Source organism: Schistosoma mansoni, chromosome 3, assembly GCF_000237925.1.
Source record: "Schistosoma mansoni strain Puerto Rico chromosome 3, complete genome".
NCBI classification, from domain to species: Eukaryota; Metazoa; Platyhelminthes; class Trematoda; order Strigeidida; family Schistosomatidae; genus Schistosoma; species Schistosoma mansoni.
In genome coordinates this window covers 22,570,593-22,591,770 of record NC_031497.1, presented here as the reverse complement: position 1 = coordinate 22,591,770, position 21,178 = coordinate 22,570,593, and the positions used below count along the sequence as shown (strand labels likewise).

Genomic DNA, 21,178 nt, shown 5'->3' with positions numbered 1-21,178 from the left:
ATATTCAGAAACTTCTAAAATAACTTCATGTTGATGTGAATTACATCAGGTTGATATCGTAAGGATAACATTTGATGGAGATACCTGAGAAAGGAATCAAGTACTTTTACCGTATTTGCAGACCACCACTACTCACTTTGGCTAAAAAACTTTTAAGACTGATTCAAATCTACCCAAGATAAAAACAAGCTGGAACTGGAGTAGCAGTTCAAATAGATACACTGTTATAATCAACAGACAAGTTCGGAGCATACTGACGTCTAGATGAGAAGATAAGCAAGCACTTTGCTGATATCCATTGTTGAGTAGACACTGATCATTTGAGGAACTCTACATTTACCTTGAGACTGATATATCAAGATACGTATGGCCTCTCTGAACACCATGCTGCCTAGTAGCAGCTGTTAAGTTTCTGTCAAGAAATCGGCAGGTTTCAGATCAGTGAAATTTAGAAGATTGTAGTGACCTGCTTTCGTGATGAGAATGCGATTGGTATGATGGAAATAATAATTATTATAACCATTTGTGCCAGTGATTAGCTTACTGTACTTGTTTGTTTAAGTGTACCAAAGACACACTTTCTTCCGTTGCCTATGACCTTGCACGAGATCGCATACGCCCTGTAGATCAGATTGTAAACCTTGGCACGTCTCAGTATTCTTTCGATACCACGAGATCGCCAACATATATATCTTATTTCAACCGCAAACAGCTCTCTGGTTTTTTTGGCTTAAGGAAGGATCCAACCTAATATCTGGCACGTAATCTTCCTGTAGAGATGAACATTATCAATCGTCACTCGACGCCAACTACATATGGTGACCCGAAATTTCGAACACGTCTCAACTTTTGGAAAACTCTCCAAAAGAGACTACCACAGTGAGTCTATTATCTATCTATCCACCTTTGTTGCACATATTCGTATTGATATTTTTCAACATATAATATTCTGGCAACAACTCAATATGGTGGATAACAATAAGAGTGGAATTAATATAGTAGACTCAGAGGTACAGGCAATCAATTTTCTACCTGTTCCCTTTATTCCCCACGATCCAGAAGTTTGGTTTGCGGCACCGGAATCTCAATTCGAGACCCGCCTCATAACGAACCAACGGCGAAAGTATGCCTACGCTCTGGAAACGCTGCCTAGAGATCACATAACTGCTGTTCGTGGGGTTGGCCTTAATGCTAACGTACCTGACTTTTACGATCGTCTCAAGGAGGCGATCCTTCGACACTTCCTTTCTTCAAGGGAAGAACGGTTGAGGGCTTTATAATCACGTCACCCCATGGGTGATGCTAAACTGGGCCATCACCTCACACACCTGAAATCTCTTGCAGGACCCACAACAGCCGTCTCCTAAGTCGTTAAGTAATTATAGCTCCGATCTCTACCAGCATATATACAACTAACGACTACAGCTCTGCTCTAGGACACATCACTTAACCGGGTGGCCCTTATAGCAGATAAGATACTGGCAAGGAATAGCACCCAAGACAACTATACAGTTGGCTCAACATCAGGTTCGAACATCGATCTTGTTGCTAGTCGACCTACGGCTCATGATGATAGGGTTGGCTGTATTCACACCCGTCTCAGTTTTGGAGATCGATCCAATATACTGGAACCCTAAGTCCCCTGAGCCAGGTCACACTCCCGTAAAACCATAGCAACTCGCCCTAAGCGGTCATCTTCCAAGCCACGCCAAAAGGCTGCTGCGGAAGCTATTTCTGGTTGGTGCTAGTTCCACCGTGCATTTGGGGCCGTTGCCCACTTTTTTTGAGCCCCCTACACATATAGGGAGGGAAACTCCCATGCCAGTGAGTAAATGCGGCCGTACTCACCGGCCCTTCACCTCAGTTTGACCGTTCATTTTACGTGCACGATTATCGCACTAACACTAGGTACCTAGTAGACACGGGTGCCCAAGTTTCTATCGTACCAACTAGTAACAGTGTGTCTCAAGCTACAATGCTTCGACTACGCGCTGAGAACGTCTCAGTCATTCCTGCCTACGGTAAACAACAGCATACGGTCAACCTGAGCAACCGACGACAGTATCTGTGGACGTTCATCATTGCTGGTGTTCCCACAACCACACTCAGTATCGATTTGCTACAGCCCTACGAATTGCTAGTCGATTCACGTAGGCTTCAACTAATCAACACTTCGTCGAACAGCAAATTCGTGGGCTCTAAAGCTCAAGCACACGCGTACTGAATCACAAGTGCGTTTCATTCGCGTGACGGTGTATTCCACACTTTATTCCAGAAATTCCTTCAATCAACTAAACCTCTCGAGGAGATCCCACCGGTGACCAATCCTGTGGCACACCATACAGTCAGCCTCGGACCCCCGGTTATGGCAAAACCTGGTCGAACGGCACCGGACAAATCAGCTTGACAACTTACTAGCCACTAGGATTATTCGTACTTCTCACAGTCCCTGGGTCTCACCTCTCCACATGGTTAGCAAAAAGGATAGGTTAGTTGGGGACCATGTGGCGACTACCGAGCATGAATGTAGTTACACGTTTTGATAGATACTCTATCCTCTACATACGTGACACCATGGCATCACTCAAGGGCACGACTATTTCTTCTAAGATCGATCTGATACGAGCATATCATCAGATCCCAGCCGCTCTTGAAGACGTCACGAAAATCGCTATCACGACTCCTTAGATTACTATATGCTGCTCGAACTTTCCAAAGGTTTATAGATAGCATGATACGAGACCAAGATTTTGTTCACATCTATATTGATGACATGCTAATCGCATCATCAAACGTAGATAAACATAACCAGCACATAACACTTTTATTCCAGGGCCTTTCGGATTATGGAATAATAAGCAACCCGGACAAGTGTGAACTTGGGAAACAGGAAATAAAATTATTGGGTCACATCATTAAGCAGGAGAGTATTTTACCTTGTGAGGACAAAGTACGTGCAATAATGGAGTACACCGTACCGTCCACACTCGAAGAACTGAAGGCATTTCTCGGTTTGATTAACTTCTACCGACGTTTTATCTCACACGCGGCAGAACGGTTACGACCATTAACCGACTTACTTCGCGGTAATCCACGCAAATCGGAATTGAACAGTGCCGCATGTACTACATTTTCACAGATCAAAACTGCTCTAGTTCAAGACACACTCCTCCTGCATCCTGACCCATCAGCCACGCTTAGTATAGCTGTTGATGGATCGAATTTCGCCATAGGAGCTGTTATGCAACAGAACATCTCCGGAAGTCGGCAACCTCTCTAATTCTTCTCACGACGCCTCACTCCCACGGAGACGGGATATAGCGCTTTTGGTTGAGAACTGCTAGCAGCCTACCGTGCCATCAAACATTTCCGGCACGCAGTAAAGATGAACATTACCAATCGTGACTCGACGTTAACTACAAGGCCTTGATGAAATTACTCACTTCGATCACTTAAATGTTGTTGGCAGGACAATGAAGATTATACACGAGACCGAGACTACTGTCGCAAGTCAAAAATTGCCTGATAAAAACCTTTGTGCAAGCAGATGCATGGAGATGTGAAAAATAATCTAACCTCCGTAAAACAGCATCGGCCGTATGAAAGTTGTATAAACAATCATATTTGGATCACTTAAGATACTAATAACTTCAAAAAGCCGTGAACCAATCTGAAAAGAATGCCAAACAACACGGCATATATCCCGGCTTACAGAGATGACAAAAACGGTGCATATCCTGCCACTGCCATACAACCTTCACCAGTATGTTGAATAAATCCAGTCTCTGTGTTATATTTTTATCAGTCCAAAGACGTCCAGAAATGTATGTTCAAAGAATAGAGTTGGTGGCTGTTTCTCTGGAAATAATTTTACTCTCTCATGTTTTTCAATTTTCCACTTTTATTATTTTCCTTCCAACTTCTCAACTTTCTCCTATGAGTCTCCCTAAAGCCTTAACAAAATATAATTAGTGTCCGCTAGGTGATTGCGAGAGAGACGCTGACCTGGGTTTCCTGTTACTTGACAATTATCAGGATGGGGTTTCTATGATCACAAAGAAGCTGGTCATCTACCTTCATAGGTTTCACTGGATTACTCAGGCTTACGGACAGTTTGCAGAACTGAGATATCTACAACAAGTTAGTGAACGAGTAATTATCAGTGTTATTCTGTCTAATCATCATGGGATGGTTGAGTTCCATAGTACTGTAGTGGTATCTTCAGTATAAACTAGGAATCCCAGAAATAACGCAATTTAATCAAGAAGTACTAGATGAACGAAAGTACTGTATTTTGAATTCGAAATCAAGCAGTTCAAGTGGTTGTGGACGGAATAGAAGAAGCTTTCGCTCAACAGACCTCCGTGTCTAGTAGCAGTGGATCACCAATACCTCCAGGCAAAAACCTAGGTATATGAACGATAATAGAGGAAAAAAAAGAAATTGGTAAATCATAATAAGATGTTATCCCTAGTCCTTAAGAATAGGTCAAGTTTCCTCTTAAAGAACTCCTGGGAGGTCGCTTGGACTAGCTCAGTCGGCAGCGAATTCCAGCACTTGACAACTCTAACGGAGTAGAAGTTGTGTCTACAGTCTGTTCTGCTATGTAGGGTCTCCAATTTCTGGGTGTTACCTCTCAGGTTAGTGTTATGACTAAGCTTAAGAAGATGTTTAAGGGGATGATCAGAAGCGTTAAACATACTGTAAGCCATAAGAGGGTCACCTCTAAGATGCATATACTCTAACGGGTAAAGGTTAAGTGATTTGAGGCGCTCTTCATAAGGTTTGAATTTGAGTCCCCGAACTGATTTCGTGGCTCGACGTTGTATACGTTCCAGAGTGTCCTTATCCTTTTGGAGAGAGGGAGGAAATACTATGTTTCTGTACTCTAAATAGGGACGAATAAAACTGTTGAAGATTATGTGGAAACTTCTACCGTCAAACTGGTCTAAAATAGCCGTCAATGTTATCAGTGTATATAATAATAATAATAATAACATATTTCTGCAGTAGCAGGTACACGCCATTTTTACAGGCATGATCTACAATTTACAACATATACTGGTTCACAGTATGCATCCCAAGCAAGCTTGTTTAGTAATTATAATCTATAAAAGTTGATAGCAGTTCATTCGTTCACATACAATGTGTTTTCATAAGAATAGTTTCCAAAGGGGCATAGAGTCCACGTTATATACCAGATCCAATCTCGACAAAAAGTGTATTAGGGTTTCGGTCGTGCTAAGTATTTATGTAATGCAGCTTTTTAAGTTTATAGTTGTTATAAAGTAGGCTTGTGGAGCGCCTGGTTCGAGCTATGACCTTGGGAAAGCGCGTTCGTCGAGCTTGTTCCAGATGTCCGAAGTTACATAGCTTCACCCTCAGAGCAAGATTCTGAAGAAAAAAAACAAAAGAGAAACCGAGGAGCAGCAAGGCATTTGGATATGAGCGATAATCAATGCTTAACATTTATTAGTGGAACAGATGGAGGTATGATAAATTATTAGATTAAATTGATACTAGCTCATGTTGCAAGAGTGAACTGCGATTAGGGGCTCCAGAAGAGAGAAGGCAGTAATAAAGAACAATGAGTTGTGATATTTATCAAGGTGGAGTAGGTTCCAATGAAGGAGGGAAGTCAAGGTTGGAATGAGGAAGAACAGAGAGTGCATAGAGAGAGTAGTGTTAAGTAAAATAGCAACCATATCCTTTACAGTCAGTTTTTTTTTTCTCATCCGATGCCTACCACACAGTGTTCATGTAAAAGTCCGAGTTAGCATGTTAAAGGTTGTCTTAGTAGAATAGTTAATCCAGCACAAAAATTAGAAACATGAGTCGTAATGGTGAGTGTAGGTGAACAATCTCAATATCACAGATCTATTGACTTGTTCTCATCCATAAAGAGCCTGATACAAACAAAATGTTCTGCCCCACAAACACGGGTGGATTGAAATCATCGCCCACACCATCAGTGCTTGCTGGTCAGTAACTCCACCCTCCCTCCTTTTGTGGTGTTAGGCTCATTTACGCTTATTTTTTGGATACATATCATACCTCACACAATGCTCTGTGTTTCACATCCTGTTGGAAAACATTTCTATAAGTACCATGTTACAAGCTTATCAGACAGTTACAAATTATGGACTGTGGGTAAGGCTTCGATGCAATGTTTTTATTGACTATATAGTGAAGTGTAGGTTACAAATCAGAGTATAGGCATTAGGAAGGGTATAGTGTAGGATATTTGTTTACCATAGTAGGCGGAAAAGTGGAGATTTATATTAGTTACAGATAAGGTAAGATAACGAGTGGTGAAATAATATTAATGGCAAGGCAACATAGTGTACAGATGAGTAAAAACTGATAAAGAATAGACAAGAATTAACTCACACTAAATTCGCGCTGAGGTTGTTTTGTTCTATGCTAACCGGTTGATGGGTGACAGGTTCTGTGGTTGTACGACCACTGGCAGTAGTCAGTCGATTGTGCGTTTCTTCTGGTGTTTCAGGGTATTTATAAGCGTCGTTTAGCGACCGAGTATTGATAGATCCAGTGAGTTGCCTGTCTACTTCAATTGAAAAGAATTAGTGAGGGGAAAGTATCTAATACAACTACAAGGTAGGGAAATAAGGCGATTCAGTCTATATATGTAGAGAGCCTATGATGTCTGTGTGGGACGTGGATGTGTTCGTTTGCACCAGATCTATGCAGGTGAGGGCTTGATTAATGAGTCTTGTAAACGTATGTAATTTGTCTGCCATGCGTACTTCAGAAGGCAGACTGTTCCATATCAATGCGTACTTGATAAGGAAGAAGTTTTCACGTGTTTTTGATCTGTGTTTTTCAATTTTGACAGTGGATACTTTGTCTCGAAGGTTGTATCCATGTGAGTCTTGGTAGAGAGCTATATTACATGTGGAATAAGTAAGGTTTTTAAGGAGTTTGAAATAAAGAATTAAGTTAGACCTAAGCCTTCTTTTCCAGAGGGGTTCTAGTCCTAAGATGTGGCATCTGGATTTGTAGTCAGTGAGTTGGTCATTCTTAAGTATTTTGCGAGTGAAGTCTCGCTGTATTCCTTCCACCTTAAGTATATCAGATAGGCGTAGGTTGGAAAATAAGAACGAGCAGTATTCGACGATGGGTCTTACGCAGGTTTTATACGGGATGATTTTCGTTTCCTTTTGAAAGAAATTACGAAGGATGAAGCCGAGCAATCTCCGCATTTGAGATGCTTTAGTTGAAATATGTTCAGAGAAGTTAAGACTGTCGGAGTAATGTACCCCAAGGTCAGTTACTGATGTCAGTCTGAGCAGTGGGTTTTTGTTAAGTGTTAGTTTTAGTTTAAGTGACGTGTTACCAATACATAGCCAACCGCATTTCTCTGTGTTGAGCTCTAGCCCCCAGCGTTTGCACCAGTCGTCTACTTTGTTGAGTTCATGTTGGATCGTTTGCATAGTACTTCGTACATCACCAATGTCAGTTTTATAGATGACTTTTAAGTCATCAGCGTAAAGGTAGGTCTTACCTGTGGTAAAGCACTTGCATATATTGTTGATATAAATTATAAAGAGCAATGGACCCAAGACACTACCCTGCACAACACCACTGGTTATTGGTCGAGGTGTGGATGTTGTAGAGTTAAGCTTGGTTATTTGGTATCTGTTTGTGAGGAAAGACTTAATCCATTGCAATAGGGGGTTTATAATTCCAACTGACTGGAGTCTGTTGATTAGAAGATTATGGGGTACTTTGTCAAAGGCTTTCTTTATATCGAAATAAAGTATAATCACTAGCTTTTTCTGGTCACGTATGCGAGTAACCTCGTTAAAGAAGTCTATCAGACATGTACTACATGATCTTGTTCTAATGAAACCATGTTGTGTTGGGTCTATTAGTTCTTCCTTAAGTAGGTGATCTGATAGTTGACTTTGTATCACTTTTTCCATTATACGCGAAATAACTGGAGTGATATTTATAGGTCTGTAGTTTCCGACCAGGTTTCTCGGTCCTGATTTGTGTTTGGGAAGAACATACGTTACCTTCCAGGCTTCAGGATATGTACCCGCCTCTAATGATAATGTGTATATTTTGAGCAATAACGTATGTATATCCGGCCCCGACATTTTATAGAGAATTGATGGTATATCATCGACACCAGAGCTCGCATTCGGCTTAAGGGTTTTGATGGCGGTATGTATACTCCTAATGTCAAAGTTTATGGTGCTAATATGGCTTTTGCTTATGCATTTTATGTTAAAATCTGGGGCATTAGATGTATTCCCGTTTTGTGAAAACCATTCACTTAGCAGTTCGCATATGACGGTTTGGTCATAGTACGTCACGCCATCGTGCAGTAAAGAGTGAATGTTGTGATTTTCGTTCTTTCTCATCCGTTTTGCAAGGAGCCGACATAAGTTTTGGACTTTAGATGCAGCTGTGAGCGCAGTACGTTCTTCTGTCTGTTTGTTTTTGTTGTGATGACTTTGCACTCCTTCAAGTACAGAGTATACCTGGTGCAGGGCACTAAAGTCTTTTGATGTAAAGTACGTCTTTCTTAGTTTTCGTAGCTTAGACTTAGCCTTTTGGTTGATGTAGGGAGCATTTGTTTTGAAAACAATTTTAGAAGGGATGGTAGTGTCTAGTGCAGATTTGGTGGTAGTATTGAATATTTCCAGTGTTTCTAAAAGGTTATCACTGGTGAAGAAAGTGTTCCAGTCAGAATGCTTCATAAGAAACCGAAAGTTACTCCAGTCGACGTTTGCATAGTCTCTATATTGGAAACATGTATTTAATGTCTTTAATTTTTTGCGCTTGGCAAGAATCGGAAGGGTGCAGAAGACTATTTTATGATCGCTATTATGGAACTTCTCGCCAACCACCATTGATGCTGGTGTGACATTGTGACAGAATATTAAGTCAAGAATGTTGTGATTTCGGGTAGGCAGGTTAACATGTTGCTGCCAACCGTGTATGTCTAAGGACCTTAGTATTCCTTCGTAGCACGGTGGGCCAGAATGTGTCTTCCAGTTGATGGTTGGAAGGTTGAAATCACCACAGACAATTTTGCAGGCGAAGTCAAGCGAGGCAGCCTTAGCGAATGACTCACTTATAATGGTGTCAGTCAGACTGGGGGTATTCGGAGCTCGATATATACATCCGATTAGTATTTTACATTCAAGGGTGTGTACAGTAAGCCACATCGAATCTGGTACTTTACTGAGGGTATGATCACTAAAGATTTCCGCCCTCATGTTTTTTGATGCATATATGAGACAACCGCCACCCTTCTTGGTGACTCGATCACAGCGGAAGAGCTCATACGTGTCTATTTGGAGGTACGTGTCTGTGATATCGGAGGACAACCAACTTTCCGTTATCAAAACAAGTGAGGGGTTGTGTAAAAGTAATAGGGCGCGTAGTTGAGTCATCTTATTCTGAATAGATCGGGCATTAATTAACATTAGTGTCAGGAAGGATGAGTGTTTGTCTAATAAAATGGTGTGCTGTAAACCCTGTGGTTTGTCGCTTTTACTATGAGAAGAGGAAAAAGTGGGAGTATTGGCTCTACGTTCTTGTTTGTTTAGTTTAATACCAGCATAGTTAACGGGAGAAAGGTGGTCGGAGGTTAGTTTGGCGAAAGAAGTATGTTCACGAGTGTTGGGTAGAATCGGGTGAGTTAAATGGATAGGCGGTGTATTCGGGGGGTGATCATGTTCCGTCAAGGAGCTTTTAAGACTAGAGACAGTTATCGACGGTGAGAAAGATGTGTCACTCCCCATCAGGTCGGAGTATATAGAAGGTGGTCTCAGAATAGTGGAATTGTCGCCCTCAACATTTGGAGACCCCATAGCAATACTGTTGAGGGGGAGAGAGATAAAAAAGGATGAGGTGGTGTGTGTGCCAAATTAGGGGAGATCAGAGAGTTATAAAGGGCGGTTTGGTTCTGGTAGTATTTAGAATCGATAGGTGGGTCCCCAAGCAGGCCAACATTATGATTGTCTTGTGTGCAGTGGGGTGTTCTACTCCTATTACGGGTAGTTAGGGGAGTTGTATGTTTCAAATAATTATTGCATGATTGTCTGACATTGTTGCCGGGGATGGTGTTCCTGTTGTGTGGGCTGTGCTGATTCCTGTAACCTGCATGTTTCAAGCTATATGGCTTATTGGCATCATGTGTAAGTGTGGTTTTTGTCGGGCGTAACCTCACGTTAGGATATGGGGGTACTGCCAGTTCATTATGCTTGTTGTAATGCATTCGACTACTATGAGTAGGTGCATGTTGTGTATTGAGAGATCTGGAGTACTTATGGGTGTTTAGAGAGAATTTAGTATTATTTCGCATTACAGTGTTTGGGCGGTTATAGCTATTAGAGCGATTGATGTGAGGCTTGGGTTTTGGCTTTTCATTGGAGACACAAGAAGAGTGCTTTGAAACTGTAGATGCATAGGTGGGTGGGCATTTTGTTGTAGTTGAGTGTTTGGGTTTAGGGTGAATGGTTACAGCTGCTTGGTGTTTAGTCTTGTTCTTAGGACTAGTAGCAGTATGCGGCGTCCCTCCGTTTTTGGGAGGGGTGGGGTATGGTGTTTTAGGGATAGCGCTATGGCCAACGTTGTAACTGCAGCTACCATGTAGGCTGGGTTGATTGTTTTGCACTTCATTGGAGTTTCGACGTTGGATGGCAGTCTTGTCATGGGTGATTCTAACTTTCTTAAAGGTTGGAACGCGCCTCAGTAAAGACTGACTTTTAAGGAGGTGATTGGCTTCTATGATACTACCAAACTGAAATAGAATGGGACAAGAGGCTTTAGTCTGTGTTTTACGTAATCTTCTTGCTACACACCAAGATTGCGACAGTCCACATTCTTGTAGTAGAGTATTTTTAGCAAGCTTCAGATTCGTACTATCAGGTATATTATACGCAATGACATTGTGCATACACTGAAGTCTTTTCAGCACTTCAGCTGATATGTGGTCAATTATTTTTTCAGTGTTTTTTATAATTTCGAGATCAGGATTTTCCGGAACACTGATTAGGTATTTATACGGTAATAGGTCTTGAATAGTTTGGGTGAGGCTAGATTTTATTTGACTGCTTTTAGAACTATCACTGGTGAGATTATTAGAGTTTATATCAACATTATTATGGCCTATTTGGTTGCATAGACATTTGTTGCAAGTGTCTACCGGGTGGTCATCTTGGGCGTACTTAGTTGGGGGATAAGGTATATGTTTGGGTGAGTAGTCGAGATCTACATTATTAGGCTGGCTACTGTAGGTGGGCTTATGTGCACTCTGTTGGCCATTACACAGGATGACCGATTGTGGATTTATTGTGTGTATGGGGTCAACCGCACTGTCTAAATACCGCTCACAACGTGTGATGTGTGGGCTGTCAAATGATGTCAGGGTAGGCGGTAGGTGATTACTCTTATTTATATCTACAAGCGAGATGCAAGGTAGTGACAGGTCATGTCCAAGTACATGGTGCACGTCTAGTGTAGCTGTAGGAAGATCAGAGTATGATGCAGACTGATCAGTGTGTTTAGAAAGCTTCACATTATTCGCAGAACAGACTGTAGACACAACTTCTACTCCGTTAGAGTTGTCAAGTGCTGGAATTCGCTGCCGACTGAGCTAGTCCAAGCGACCTCCCAGGAGTTCTTTAAGAGGAAACTTGACTTATTCTTAAGGACTAGGGATAACATCTTATTATGATTTACCAATTTCTTTTTTTTCCTCTATTATCGTTCATATACCTAGGTTTTTGCCTGGAGGTATTGGTGATCCACTGCTACTAGACACGGAGGTCTGTTGAGCGAAAGCTTCTTCTATTCCGTCCCCAACCATTTGAACCATTTGGACTCAACTGTTTTAATGCATAAAATTAGAGGTCGTTTATGTGCTTGACGTCGCGAACTTTGACGTAGTTTTCTTTCTTTTCGTACATGTGTCCTCAACTGAGTACAGTTTTACGCGAACACTCTGAACTTAAGCGTCTCCGTTCACATGTTAGTCTAATAACATGTTTTACGCTTTCAATCTGTTCAGCCGCGTACATGTACAAACTTCTAGACGAAGCTATTGCGGATTTCGAAGCTGAACTTCCTGAAAGTGATGACTTTAGAGAAGATATGAATGAAAAACGAAGTCCAAACACCGTTTCTCAACTAAGAGCTGTTTTGGATCAACGTGGAGTGCTTTATTCTTCCGTTGAACTTAATGATATTGAGTTTGCAGTTAACTCTACCGGTAATTTAGTTTATACCTAGGTATTTACATTCATTGTTTAGTCCTTAAGATTTTTAAAACCCGCCTGAAGTCTACTGAAAAACGGTATTCATGTATGGTTTGGGTCCTACGTACAGTGAGGGTGAATGTTTTGTAGTTTAGGGTATAATTGTACACATGGATACACAGTGAGAAACCAAGTCAGTCAGTTGCACACAATGCAGAACCCGGCACATGCATATACCGTTTCAGGTTTCCACACTCTATTGGCACAGGTAGACCATGTCAACAAACTAGATTAATAAGGGTAATTACAGTATTAGTGTTAACAGAAAAGGTTAGGCATTGAAGATATGACTTAAGGAAATCTAAGTTTTGATGATATGGCAAATAATTTATAAACTCAGTGTATAAACCCATAGCTCTTGATCTCTGCATGCAATTTAATTTTTGAAGTAGATGTTCTTTGTATGTCCATATTTTAATGGCAGTACTTGTAATTGTGGTCATATTCAGAGCGGAATATATAAGGTTGTTCAATAAACAACGTAAATTATAGTACAGAATTCAAAAATGAGTTTTTCAGTGAATAGAAGACATACTTTAGGTTTGGTACTTGTACTAATATTTTTCCTGATATATCCTGAATCTTATTTACAAACCCTTATCTTAATTTATTACCGCTACATTGGGACATTATCAGAACCACCTGCATTTATTTATTTGAACACATAAACATCGGTAAAAAGAGGCACCAAACGTATTTGCGCCATACAGTAAAAACGAGGTTGTAAAGAGACAATAAAACTGCCTGCTTACAAAATTATCTTTTTATACCTCACGCATTTGACGGTAGTCTTACACGACTATAAACTATCACTCACTTGCAATACACTTTGTCCATTCCTTTTCAAGCTGTCTGCATAATTTTCTTTCGTAATTTTTTGTTCAGTAGAAGATATTTGGCGTCTGACGTTAAGAGGCATCCCACCATAGATTTCTCTAGTTTATTGTAATTAAACTAAGCACTGTTTCAAATACTTGCTTTTGAATCACATATTTTGCGCCGAGATAAGAAGTACAAGCTGACAACTCTCACTGAAATAAGTAGTCCCAGATCTTCATCTTCAAACCATTGTTTGGATGCTGGGTGCCTTATATTCTAAGACACACGTGTACCTATGTATGTCTCCACTCTAAATACTTCATTGAACGAATTCCCTTTTCCAACTAAATAGTCTTATGTTGACGTTACTTCTTTACCATCTAAAACACGAGGTCGTTATTTTACATTTCCCATCCCGTAATTTTATTTTCTTGTACCTTTTCTCGTATATGAAGCTTTCTGCCGCCGTCGGTGTTGTTTTTCTCTACTCTTTTTGGTCTCTTTTTATATAGTGTCGGGCAACTTTAGCAGCTAAATATTTGTATAGGTCGTGAATTATTTTTATTTTCGCTCTAGACTTAAGTCTTTGCCATTATTGCCACTCCAACCACCACCAATTGCATTTGATGTGATGGGTTAAGGATGATATTAGTACTCACTATTGACTTCAGGACACAAAAACCAGCAATCAATCTGAATTACCATTTTAGCTGTGATAAAATATTATGGCTCTGATAGTCGTTCGATATAGTCAAATAAATTTGTATTTTCTAGAGGTTAGCTGTAGTTATTGTTGGCCATTACCGTACATTTAGCATTCAGAATATATATTCCATCTCATAATTTCCTATAACTTGATAAAAATAGAATATCATCATGGTAATGCGATATTTTCCCTTCATTTTATACACTGGTCACTGTAAGTAAACAGTTTTAGTTAAATTTAAAAAAGTACATTCGGATAAGTTATTTATGATGAAAGATGTTGATGTTTTGGATGTGGATTTGAAGATGGTCGAACCAATTATTTAACTACTACAAGAACATTCGAACCTCAGAACTCCGATAAGCGAATTTGGGGAGGTTAGTCATTTATGTTGATAAACATATCCTTAAAGTGGATTGTGTGGCCGAACTTAAAATAGTTGCGTTGTGTGAAAACTGTATCTGTAGTCGTGCGTAAACTCAAATCATCTTGTGCGATATAAAGCAAATTGTTTTTTATGATGAGCCTAGTTTTGTTATCACTTCATCATAGTATCATTGGCGGTGCCATTTCTCTTTCACCATACCTTCATTATTAAAATTCTTATCCCAACTGATTTGCTCTAACTTGTTTTCATTTACAAAAATCCTAATTAGTACATATGCAGTCAGATTCCTTTAACGTGATGGGTAAATATGCTGTTTTACCAGTGGTGTTCCTACTAGATCCAAAATAATTTGTTTCTTATTTTGAACTAACCAGATTACATCCAGCATTTTAACTAATGGATATTGGCATCATTCACGAAGCTTTAAATATACATCAGATGTACTATAAACGTTGATCGATTAGTAGAATAAAATTTGAACATCACGGTCATTTATGATAGTATTGAAGTAGTGTGTTTTGATATAATAATATTTTACACAATAGTGGATAGGTACAAACTCTGATCGGGGTTCACACGATTGTTATGGTCAGTGGTTGGAGGGGCTGGGTGACATGGCTTAAAATCGGTGGCGATGGCCTAGATACATTTACCCTTTGTCTTACCCTAAATTTTGAGTTCTAAAGTATCTCGTGCCTTTTATTCCGCAAGTTTATTCTTCTCAGATCATATTGTCTATGCCTAATCTTTCCAACTACCATTGGGTTTTTAACTACTTCTAATATAGTATTTGTCTTGATAAATTTATCTCGCTGTATTGATGTGAACCGATGTACATGTGTTCTACGTTCTTTTTTAAAAATGATTGACTATGTTTTATCAAAATATTTTGTTCTTTTCTTGTTGTCCGTCCTTGCTAAAAGCTCTGAGGATGTTCACTAAACAATTAGTTATTTTTGCTCGTTTAACGATTTTTCCTAATCCATGCCATAACTAAATACTTGCCAACTTAAATTTTGGAGGATCGAGTTTATTGTGTCGCACGCATGATAACCTTTGAACTGATTGTTTTATTGTAGGTGTCATTACTTCAAGTGAACTTTCAAATGCCGAAGCTGAGCAGTTGGAGTTTGCAAACACAAATTTCTCAAACTCCCCAGATGCACTCCTGTACAGAAAACTAGTTAATCCGTTTCATCAGTCTGTAAATTTGGATTATGCGTCATCTAGTTTCAAACCGAATAGCATTGTATTTGACAGTGAATCCGAATTTATTGAACATGTTGAAGATAAAAAGGATAGTGTTTGGCTTTTAGCCGTAGCTTCTCCACAGTCTCTCTCTTCATCAATCGCGGGAGATCATACAAGCACAACTCCATCCAGAATAAAACATTCATCAGTTGTTACTGAGCAGATTTGGTCTGTTTTATGTTATCGGTATCAGTCCTTTGGATTTAAGATGGGCTTGCTGAACTGTGGAAAACTGCACAGGTATGAATTTTTTATTTGAAACAATCACCCCAGTAATATAAGATACCTTTTATCACTTTTATGGATGGATATCCTGTCATTCTGTTTTGTGAAAAACACAACACTTAAGATTCGTATTTGCACTCTTGTATGATGTATAAGCATTATTCAGTTATCCATATAAGACTTTGTAGACCACTTCAGTGCATTTGATGTAGAAAACAACTCAATATCGAAAACATTAGTCTTCTCACTTAGGACAAGGAGGAAAATGAAATTATCTCCCATTCACTAGTACATGTTTGAACACTATTCGTGGATGGATTCGTGTTATCATTTTTCTCTTTTTAAGGGGGGTTTAGCTCACAAGATCAAAACATTTGTTTTTAACTAGAGGATGCGCTTTTAAAAACTGTTCATGAGGAATTGTCTTAGCTATAATCATTTTGTAGTGATATAACTGTCTACCACCAAAAAAATATATTGTGCTTCTAAGAGTAAAACATTGCTAATAAATCTCATAAGCTCTATCTGAACTAAGTGATAGCTTTCCATACTTAAATTAATTCACTAAAGTTGCATAGGGTTGCATTCCTGTTGTTAGTACCTTTCGAACGTATTATAGAACTTCTAATTTTTGTTGTAACTAAATTCTCAGTTCTATGTTAAACAAATTGCTATTGAATTAATAAAATTTTAAAAACGACGGAGCGTGCAATAAACAGATTTTTGTTGATTTTTGAAGCAATAAATTGTTTCTCATATTGTACCACATTATTTTATGATGAATTTACTTTTTATTTCAGCCTTTGTATTGATCGTGGCTTCATTAATCCTGACCTTATTCTTGCCTTACCCAAAGGTGGTGAACGTATGAAAGATATAGTACAATTTCGACCTTTGCCTAAAGATCCAAAATCTACATCAATTATTGATCATGAATCAAGTAACTACATCTTAGAAGGTATCCACACTTGGATTGTATCAGTGTTAGCAGAACGTGTAAAACCATTGAACAATATAAACAGCATTTATTCAGTAAATTCAATATTATCGATTGACCGATTGATAAGAATGGATTATTTAAAACATTTATTTTCATTTTGGTTATTGAAACGGCCTCAACCAATCCATGTTCTTTGGTTTCCTGGGTTCTCTGTCAAGTCGAAAATAAGTCGCTCACATCAACAACCACCATTAGTTTTAAGTGCACTTTCTGTAACATATACTGGTCGAGTTCGTTTTTGGATTGTACCGAACGAAGCAGTGAAACAGAATCACACAGCAATTATTAATAACTTCAATAATTGGCCAATCACAGATTCATCTATTAACACAGTACATGACTTGTTAGTCAATTTAAATTGTACCATTAATTCTCATTTTCTCATATTAACACCCGAAGGTAAATGTTACTCTTTTGGTTCAAATGAAAGGGAATATTTAAGCTACGAAAATCTTGAAATATTGTTACACTCTTTATATCCTTCAGCGGATGATTTTCTTTGGATTGTTGTACTTTTAACTACAATTTTAGTCTTAATTAATGGTGCTATGGAAGCTGGTAGAATTTTATCGATTCTTATACATTCATTTTATGTAAATCATGGTGTTATGGAAAGGCATCATACTAGTACTGGTACCCGTCGGTCAGTTTTAGCTAGAACTGTGACTAGACTAGCACGTCAAGGATGGACATCTCATATTCCTAATTTCAATATTAATCAACATTATGAAGTTGTTAATAATAATAATAATAATAATAATAATAATAATAATAGACTAACTGATAATCATTATCGTTCAACTGATGAAAATCGATTAATTCATGGTGATCAACTGAACAGTTCATCATCAATCAATGTACAATCGTTTATATTATCTCATATTTTAGAATGGATAAAAATATTTTTCCTAGACTTGTTCTCAGCTTATATTCTTCTTCTTTTAGCTATTTTACCATTATTAAATTTATTAAGTTTATCTTATTCTCTGCCTATTATTAATTTAACTCTCTATTTATTAAGGTCATTTGTCTTATCCTCACCTATAATCAATTTACGTCTTACTATCCTGTCAGGTCATTTAAACTGGTATCATTTATTTTCATTTATGTTAACGTTTTGGTTGTTTATTGTATTTTTGTCAAGCTGTATAATGTCAAAATATGAAAAACATAATGATCATTTTACTAACAATTCACATTCTCGTCGTAATCGACTAGATCCTGTTTTAGTTCGAGAACGGTTAAATCAAATACCACCTGATCAGTTATGGGATGAATTGTCTCGTTTAATCATTCAATCAGATATTGAGCTAAGATCTGGTTCAGCAGATTCTGCAACTTCAAGTACATTAGAATCTGATAATCGTTATCCTCATTATCAAACTTTTAATAATCAATCGAAATGTGCAAATGAACGTTTATCATCCAATCTTATTACAACACAAAGTGATCATAAAGAAAATACAGAAGTCATAGAAGGTTATCGTTTATTGCGTAGACTACGTAGACTTTATCATATTCTCAGTCAGCAAACTGATCATTTAACGTCAGCTTCAATGAATCCAATTGCTTCGTTTTCATCGGCAGATGTATATCATCAAGGGAGTAGAGAAAATAATGAATCGTTAAACCACAAAACTGCAGCACATATGTACACTTGGAACTGTTTAAGTTCACTTGGTAATAATAATGCTAAGCCTCATAGCAGTGTAAATTCTAGTCACTGTCATTCTCAGACAAGAAAATCATTTAGTAACACTAAGCAGCCCATAAGTAATGTTGTGGATACTAATTATGAAGCTGAAGATGAATATGAAGATACTTCTAGTGATGATCGTATTTATCCGAAAATTTCATCTCTTACAAGACGAAGGTACAGAACTCATCTTTGTCCTAATATAAGAAGTAATCACTTATCAAATCCAATAACTGTATCCCCAAGTTCCAGTTCTACCTCAGATACGGACACTATTGATCATGAGGCATACTTGAACAACAGTTTTCTTCATTCTCGTAAAATTTCAAAACGTAGTAATTTACTATCCAGTAATTCTATATTGTCCACTTCTTCCTCTTCATCATATATGTCGTCCAATGATATAAATTTTTCAAATCCTTTAAACGATTGGCCATCATGGGTTGTACCATGTAAAGAATGTGTTGTATGTTGGCAGAAATTTCGTTTAGGTGTACGACTAAGTGCACTTCCATGTGGACATGGTTTTCATGAATATTGTATTCGAAAATGGTTAGATACTGGTGCATTTGAATGTCCTGTCTGTCGATGGCCAGCGTATGCACCTCATTTACGTCAACAATGTCAAATGATTGAACAATTAATTAGTGCCGTTCAAAATACTATTGATTATGCAAAAAATTCGAATAACAAAAATTAGTAATGGACATTATTCACATCAGTATAGTTGTAGATATAATCAATCAGCTAACTTTCTTTTTTTTTTAGCATAAATTGTTTATCTTTGTAACTTTTACACTCCGGTTTATTATTTATTTGTACAAAAATTTCTTTCTTTTAATAAAATCCAAAATATGTTTTTTGTAAAATACTCTTTTTCCTCATAGAATAAATATGCATGTCTGCGCTATGAAGTTGTTGTGATCAAGTATATTTTAGCCGTTGGTTGATAGACTAAAAGTTCCTTTATAGTTTGAGTTAATTCTAAGTCTATTCTGTTTAGTACGACTCAAACAGATGATTTTGTTCGCTCTTAAAATTGGCATAGAATGTGTGCGATATTAGCTGTTTTTGTATGATAAATGCTGGTTAATTGAGTAATCAGTAGACGTAAAATAGTTTTATGTAGGATACGAAATACCAAATGAATTTATTGGTTTCCAAGTGATATTTTCCTTACTATCTGATTAGATTTTCCACTTAGCTTATAAATATCAAAGGAAGTACGTTATATCATGCCAGATATACTTGTTGTAAAGCGTTATGACTAGAGGCAAAAACGCGTCATACTCCCAATGGTTTTGACGTGTGATGGTAAATTGGTATGTCCTATAAATAGACAATCTCTCCAGCTATGCTGACTTCTCACAACAGAAGGGAGTTAGAAATGATCGGCTCTAGAAATAACACACTTCACCATCCCCCACGGATTCTCAGTGGAGATCGTAAGGTCTGCGAAATACTGAACTAATATGTCCAAATCTATTCATATGATAACGTAACATTTGCCTTGTTGCATCCCTAGTTTGATAGGGCTACTACCTGCCCAATTTCCTTCTCTAGTCCCTTAGAAAAAAAATCCTTCGGCGCTGTAGATAACAGGCGTTAAAAAAAAACTAAAAACACTCGATTTTTTTCATCTTGTGATACATTTTCAGCATTTAGTGTAAGATTGAACCGTGACCCCTTAATACTTATCTTACATCCTACATGTTTTCCTCATTTAGATGTAGTAGTCAAAACCCCATCTCCTTATGATCTGTAATAAATAACACAAAAATATCTGTTGTTCATTTCACTAGTAAAGTTCTCCTTATGCCGATGTGAATTATGGTAACTTGAACTAGTACTCATTTTATGCTAGATCTTATGTTATAGTTAGTTGTTAGTGCGATGAACTATTTTTACAATCCACCATTTGTATACCTTTACAAATCAATATATACTTAGTCTTTATAATGTTTAACTTTTCAATACATCCGTACACTAAGCTAATAATTTCCAACTATGACTTCCATCACAATGAATAAAATTGAGTCCTGTCTTCTTTCCTGCTCGTCAACTAGGGATGGACGTCCAGGTTTGTCTCTACGACTTATTGATGGAGACCCTAGGAAAATTACTAATCGTCTTGATATATTCATTTATGTACATATTTAATTGTGGTAGCTAATAGTAAAGTAATCTGTCACATTTAACGAACTTCAAACAAGATTAATACGACTAAACAATGTGAAAGAAAAGTCGTGTTGAGTTATTTACTACAGATGGATGTTATACTGAACGTAAATCACGAGAAATTAGTTTAAAAGTCATGCGAACAGAAATTGCATCGAGTTTTTTTTTAATACAATTAATATTGCACTGAACTATTACGAAAGTCATGTGAATAAAAGTTACTTTTGATGGAGTTTTGTTCCCTGAGCTGGATGGTTTGATCGCGGAGCTTTCATCATCCTTCTGAACGACATCATCAGCACAAACTTTGGGTAGAAGTGAAGTGTTTGAATTTCTCCACATTTGGTTCACAGCTTGTCCTGTACACCTCGATGCTGGTTGGTTCTTGTTGACCTTAAATCTGTCATTGTTTATTTCCTTGTTTTAGTTGTATTTCCCATTGGTTTGATTTATGTTCCTATGTTTCTGCATAATTTTCCTGATTGGTTGATAAATTGGATTAATTTCAATGTGCTTGTTTATTGCTGGTTGATCTGAGTGCCAATCTTCTAAAAATTCTCTTGTGTTTTTGGAATTGCCTCTATAGAGGCAATTCAAACACTTCACAGATCGGAAGAGC

The 21,178-nt window shown here is 38.0% G+C and overlaps 1 protein-coding gene across 1 annotated transcript; it reads left to right on the top strand.

Moving 5' to 3' along the window:
* Nucleotides 1–11,946: 11,946 nt before the first annotated feature.
* Nucleotides 11,947–19,081, top strand: Smp_134780 (hypothetical protein; the record flags this gene model as incomplete). Its single annotated transcript, XM_018799674.1, has 4 exons — nucleotides 11,947–12,250; nucleotides 15,289–15,700; nucleotides 16,486–17,328; nucleotides 17,830–19,081. The coding sequence occupies 4 exons, from the start codon at nucleotides 11,947–11,949 to the stop codon at nucleotides 19,079–19,081; spliced, it is 2,811 nt and encodes a 936-aa protein (XP_018651440.1).
* Nucleotides 19,082–21,178: the final 2,097 nt, after the last annotated feature.